The 6,419-nt window shown below is 34.8% G+C and overlaps 1 protein-coding gene across 2 annotated transcripts in view; it reads left to right on the forward strand.

Annotated features, from left to right (window-relative positions):
* The window catches only part of PLXDC2 (plexin domain containing 2), a 254,848-nt gene extending 249,084 nt beyond the window's left edge, over positions 1-5,764 (forward strand). For both annotated transcript variants that reach the window (XM_086860207.1, XM_086860212.1), the window contains exon 14: positions 2,795-5,764. In XM_086860207.1, coding sequence (XP_086716333.1) covers positions 2,795-2,911 — 117 coding nt within the window. In that variant the 3' untranslated portion in view covers positions 2,912-5,764. The remainder of the gene's footprint in view (positions 1-2,794) is intronic.
* The last annotated feature ends 655 nt before the right edge of the window (positions 5,765-6,419 follow it).

Here is a 6,419-nt window from a genome sequence, read left to right on the forward strand (position 1 = left end):
GGATATTTTCCTTTTATCTTACTGTTATTCAATAGGAACTAACTTTTTTAATGTGTATCATAAATTATTTTCCTTCATGTCATATTTCTTCTGCATCCTGGTCGTGTAGGGCCACAAGTGCTTTTCTCTCTATTTCATTGCTTAAAATAGTGACCTCAAGGAAGCTTCAAAAAATACTAGTCCTGTTTTCCTGCTTTGTAATACACTGAAAGGAAGAAGGAGTTACAACTCTCCAGCCACAGCTCAGAGGATTTCCTTTTAGTGTTCTGATTCCAGAGGAAGAAACATATTTTTTCCTGCTAAAATAGAGAATTAGTTAATTAAGTACCCAGCTTGCTTTCTCCCAGTTTGGTTTGGGTTTGGTGGGGTTTTTTGGTGTGTTTTAGTTGGTTTGGTGTGTGTGGGTGGGGGGGAGGGTCTGTTTTTTAATTAGCCTTCACAGAGAAAGAAGACGAAGAATGCATTAGTTTTTTTTTCCTGAGCTGCTTCAGCAACTGAAGGAACTTTGTATCTCACAATATCTATCAAGTTACTTTTGTTTTTTTCAGTGAAAGCTGAAATATTTTTACAGCCTTTGAGGGGTTACATAAGGTAATGAATTGATAGTTTGTCAGTGTTCTCTTTTAAAACTGTCAACATGCACATAATGAAGCTGAAATTAAATAATCACTATAAAGGGAAAATCTCACCTCAGTCGTGACAAGAAACTGCAAAAAACTGTAACTGCAATATTAGAAGATGACCTTCAAGTCTTTTGCTTTATTTCTGGAAAAACAGGTCATATTTATGTCTTTTGGCTTTGTATCATTAAAACTGATACACATCTGTTCCATAACTAATCATCTGGAAAGGTCAATTAAAAAGAGTAGCATAAAATGGTAAATTTAGTATCTATCATCAATGTAGCAATGAAGTAGTAACTAATCATAGGTACATGATAAAATTAGTGAGCAACTTAGTATATTAAAAGCTCATCCTTACATGTTGCCTTTTTGGTACTGTTTCTAGTTATTCTTTCCTGCTCCTTTTCCAGTGGTTTTTCCTTTTCCATTTTCATTAGAGACTTCTCCCTCAAATTCCTTTCTCATTTGTTCCAGTGTAAATCTGAAATAAACCCTTTACATTTAATTGCATTATTCTTGATTTACTTTAGTGAGCCTGAAAACGGAATATGACCTTTTTTCTTTAGCAGTAACCAAATTGTCCTTCTTAATTTTGAAAACACATAGAATCAAGCTTGGGTTAAAAAAAAAAACTCTCTAAAGTTTAAATAGACTAAGTTTTCTTGTTAGGAAGAGACATCCATTAAAGAAGAGAGTGTTCTGCCTTCCTACTTTGTAGGATGGTGCTGCACTGAAAGGCCTGGGATTTTAAATTACCTGCCAAACAGAATTTAACTCTGAACACCTCAAAAGTAACCTGATCTGCAATGGGAGGAAAAGGAAGCAGTAGTTTTTATGTGGTATATTCCTGACAATGATCACTGAGGAAGACTTTGTGCTGTACCTGCAGTCAGCTGTGTGGTTTTTTGGGAGCAAGGTTCAGTGGCACCTCAAGGTTTCTCTAGCGACTCCTGCCCAACAGCACCATGAGTCCCAGCAAAATATCATGGCTGTGCTATGGTCACCAACAACAAATCACCAACAACACCCCCAGCAGCATGAGGTATCCTTTGTGATTGAAAGGAAATAAAAATGGGGTATTATAGGGACAGAAAATCAAATGCAGTGTTTATATTCAGAAGAAAGATCATAAAGTAAAATCATTTTGCTTTTGAACTGCCAATGAAAATATAGGCTGTAAGTTGTTTTCATTGATTCTCCTCTCATTTTCCTGCAATGTTTCTATATATGTAGCTGTATCTTCTAGCCCTTCTTTCAGGCACATTGTAACTCTTTTCAGCAAAGAGAAATAAATCAGTATATTTGGCAGATAAAAATTTTAATAGGGAAAAATCTTTTTAGGAAAGCTTTTTTTTTCTCACTGACTCAATTAAGGAGTTTCCCTATTTTCCTGAAAGCTATTCCCTCTGACATAATTTCAGATTGGTCACCCAAAATCTGAGCCTTACCTGACATTAATTTGTTTGAAAATGTAGATTGTTTAAAGCAGTTTTCAGACCTAGAGATACCATAATGATACAGGAATTGCTTTAGCTGGCCTAGAAAATAACTGTTTATTTTCTCTGTTTATTAGCTGTTTCTAAAGCAGGCACCCAAGATCCTAGTGGAAATTGGTTAGGATTCTTAAGGCTCTTGTACCCAAAGCTCTTAAGAGTTTAAATAAAAATGTTTATTTTATTTGAATGATCAAAGTAAACTACTCAAGTAAAAAATATAGCACTTGAAATAGAAAGTCATTATTTTCATAGTCCTGCATAAGCCTGCCAGAATTTTATCCTAAATATTTTTTTTTAATTAAAGTTCCTGTCAACTCTGCCACCTATTTCCCATATGCAGAACTAGGAAGGAACTAGGACAGATCCTCTAGACATTAGTGGATCATCAGTTCTTCATGTGACAAATCTGATAATCAACCATTTTAGACAGGAGCTATTTCATCCTCTTTGCTAAGAGTAGGGGTAATTGTTTACATGTTTGAGAACAGTCACAAAAGGAGGGATTAGTTCCTCTGACTTTTGCTGCTGCTGAACTGTGCCTTTCTATTCCTATATCAACTACAGGGAGTGTGGTTTAGTATGCGAGGTCGAAATTGCAGGATATTGTTAGATCTTTTTATTAACAATTCATTGTAGTACCCTTCATAAAAGTTTCTTTTCTTGTTGCTGTTGTAGCGACGTCCAAGCAGATGGCCAGCAATGAAATTCAGAAGAGGATCTGGACATCCTGCCTATGCTGAGGTGGAACCAGTGGGAGAAAAAGAAGGGTTCATCGTATCAGAGCAGTGCTAAAATTTCTGGGACAGAACACCAGTACTGGCCTACAGGTGTAAGACATTTATTTTGCCTCTCTTTAAAGAAAAGGAGCCCTAAGCTGCTGTAGCCTGATAGAAAGAAGATTCTGGATAAATTTTGTCCAAGAAGAAAAATTATCTAAGATACCAGATTACTACTGCACAGTAGTTTTTGTTAGTGGACTGAGATACAATGGTTCATGCAGAACACTTGTCAGTGGACACCTACAGTATCAGAACTGGCACAAGTGCCGTGTCATTTGTTTAGGTGTGGGGATGCACAGTAATCAGAAATATAATAAAGCTTTGGTGCACAAGGGTATTGCCCTTTGGTTCAAGTCTTCTCTGTTATCTCAAAGACTGAGGAAAAAACCTGTACCATTTCAGTGCAAAGGGCACTGATCAGTGTTCACAGTGATTGAGAAAAGTATCTTAAGACAGGTAAAGAAGAAAAAAAGGATTTTTCCAACATTTATATAAGTGAAATACACTTTTCAATTCTAAATTAACCTTCCAACCTGAGTCACAATGTAAATGCTTTCCAGGAGTAATACAATGTTTCTTGTACATTGCTGATTACTAGCCTGCTAAACAACTCATGATATACAGATTGGTAAGAAGCGAAGACAAGAGAGAATTTTCACGATGGTGGAATTATTTCATGGGAGTTCACAATGACATTGGGCTGATTTTCAGTTTCAGTGTTCACTAAAAAATGAATTATCAGGTTTGTATAAAGGTGTATTTTTCATTCCTCAGCAGTAGGTTGAAGTAAAGGCAACAGATCCTTTTAGCTGCCAGAGAGCTTATGGACCATTTCTCAGGCAATGGGGTAAGAAAAATAAGATTTAAAATAAATGGGTTTCTATTCTTTGCCATTTCATTGTGAGTCCTTACTGAGAAGCACCATAGACTTCAATGCACCCCTTCCAGAGATTCAGATACAAGTGTTATTGAACCCTGCTGATTCATACAGTGGTTTTGTTTAATGCACATAGTAGTTGCATAAATATATATATAAATATATTTTTTTTTATAGCTAACACAAGGCGGGTTCTTGTGACTGTTAAGACTGCATTTTTGTCATCCAGACAAAGGAAATGAATTGCATTACTGCATATTTCCACTGAGTTGTAAAATAATCCTTAATAGAATATTTTTATGTTGTGTAGGGAAGGTGGTTCATGTAGTTGCAGTGCCATAAACTTTCTGCCTATTGGAACCATTCTTTCTGTAAAATTGACCCTTTCCCTCCCTGCATAGGGAAAGATAACACTATAAATTCACACCATCAAAACCAGTTACTCCTTTCAGGGAAGGGGTTAATATACATGGAGACCCAGAGCTTCCCTGAGGAGTGGAAACCTAAATGCTTCGATGATCTGGGCCTGAGGTATTGAAATATAAAATTCAGGTGCTGCATGTACGTTTCATAGCAGTCATTTACTATCAGTTTTTTTACATACTGTCCAAAGCACTTGAATGATTTTTAAATGAGGTATACAACATTTGTGGGTTTGGATTTTGAGCAGTTTAAAAAAGTTGTAGATGCCACCTTAATAGTACAGTTACTTACATTTCTTGTTGATGCTTGTATGGCCTAAATTTGATTACTTAATGCTGTTAAAAAAAAAGAAAAGCAAACTTGGTTTTTGTTATTTTGTTCAGTAAATACTATAATACTGTACTTTCTGTATTCTTTTATTTTTCGTAACACATTTTTATTTTCATCTGGTTTAAATCATCTAGCATGAGATTAAAACTGTTCAAAAACTAACTGGTATTAATCTGAAGGTACTAACAAACACATTGTCTTGAAGCCTGGTTGAAAACCTGTGGCAAGTAGTCATTTCCATTTGTGTGGGTCTGCTGAGCCCTTTTCTAATAGGCTGGGGTTAAATTGCAGGCTGTTAATTCTGATAGCAATAACCAAATGTATGCACATATATATGGTGACACTCATTTTTATTAAATAAAAAGGTATCAGTGCACATCATGTAGGAACGTATTGGGTGTGCAATAATTATCATCAGTTTTTCTGGGAATCTTGGAAGTCCTCAGCTGGGGTTCATTCCAAAAGAAGCAATTGTAGAGCTTCTGCAGTCCTGTTTGAAAGAACTTATATTTCAGAGAACATCTTTGCAAATTATACTAAGAAATCTACAAAAACCTACAAACTACTGCAATAAATTCAAGGAATATTTCATATAAGTGAAGATTTATATTGTTATGAGTTTACAGGTCTGCTCTTCATCTCATTCACTCGTATTTTTACCCAGGTATGTAACAGATGTCATGCAATTGAGCTGACAGAGTATTTGTAATATGATCAGACAAATATGTCAAGAATTTTAAAATCTGATGTTTTGATTACTTTTGGTTTAAGGCTCTTTCACAGCTGAAGGATGTTTGCTAGTATTTGCAGACTAACTTACATGTTATATTCCTTCATAAAATAATAGCAATTATTTTTTCATTTTTGTCCACCTCATGTACTTAGGTGGGAGGTTTCACTGGTCTGCAGGGAGCATCATAGAATTCTTCTTCAGATTTTTTGCCATGATGTTATATGCTGTGGATTATAATGTGAGGAGCTGCTGAGTTTATTTAATAAGATTGATAGGCATATGTTTATGTCTGATAAGAACAGCTATCTGAAGAACAAACCTCCTGCATACTAATGGATGTATAGTGTCTCATTGGTGTCTGCTTTGAGATATTCTGTGGTATGTTCTATTTATCCCAGTAGGCAAAAGTTAATTAAGTAATCTGTTGCTGTTTTGTAATTCCATCTGGTTTTCTAATTTTTTAATAATTAAAATTGCCACATTAAAAATTATACAAACATTGATATAGAGGTCTGATGAAATATTGAGATTAATTGAGAATACTATTCTTATATTTTTTTAAAGAAGCAGGCTTAATTTACCCAGACCAAAAAATGTCATGTAGCCCTCTCTCAGAAATCCAGCTGAAATGTTTTTCAACAATCCATAAATTTTCATCCAAGTGTCTGAAACTGGTTTCACTAGCATTCCCAGTGGTTCTTCATTTGAATCTTACTCAGAAAAATGCTTGTTTACAGAGTCATTTATCCCAAGTTATTTTAACTCTTAAACTTCCCTATAAATTTATCTGATAATATTTAGTTATTGCAAGATTTGACACATTTTTTTCTTATTATCTTCCATTTTCATGTCAACTGTTCCATAATGCCTAACACTCTCAGTACTCTGCTTCTGCTCATCCTCCTCCACAGAGAAAAAGGAAAATTTGAATTCTAAGGACATTACTATGTAGCTTTCAAATCTCACTAAATCAGAAACACTAAATCAGATATATATATATATGTGTGTGTGTGTATGAATGATTGATATATATAGATTTACCACAACACACAGAAATTATTGGAAAAAAAGACCCTAGCATTTCCAAAGTTGTATTCATATATTAAGAAATTGAGGAACTGCTGAAGAAGCAGAATTGTAATTTCATTTGCATGTGCA

This window comes from Cyanistes caeruleus, chromosome 1 (genome assembly GCF_971803275.1).
Source record: "Cyanistes caeruleus chromosome 1, bCyaCae1.hap1.1, whole genome shotgun sequence".
Classification (NCBI taxonomy): Eukaryota; Metazoa; Chordata; class Aves; order Passeriformes; family Paridae; genus Cyanistes; species Cyanistes caeruleus.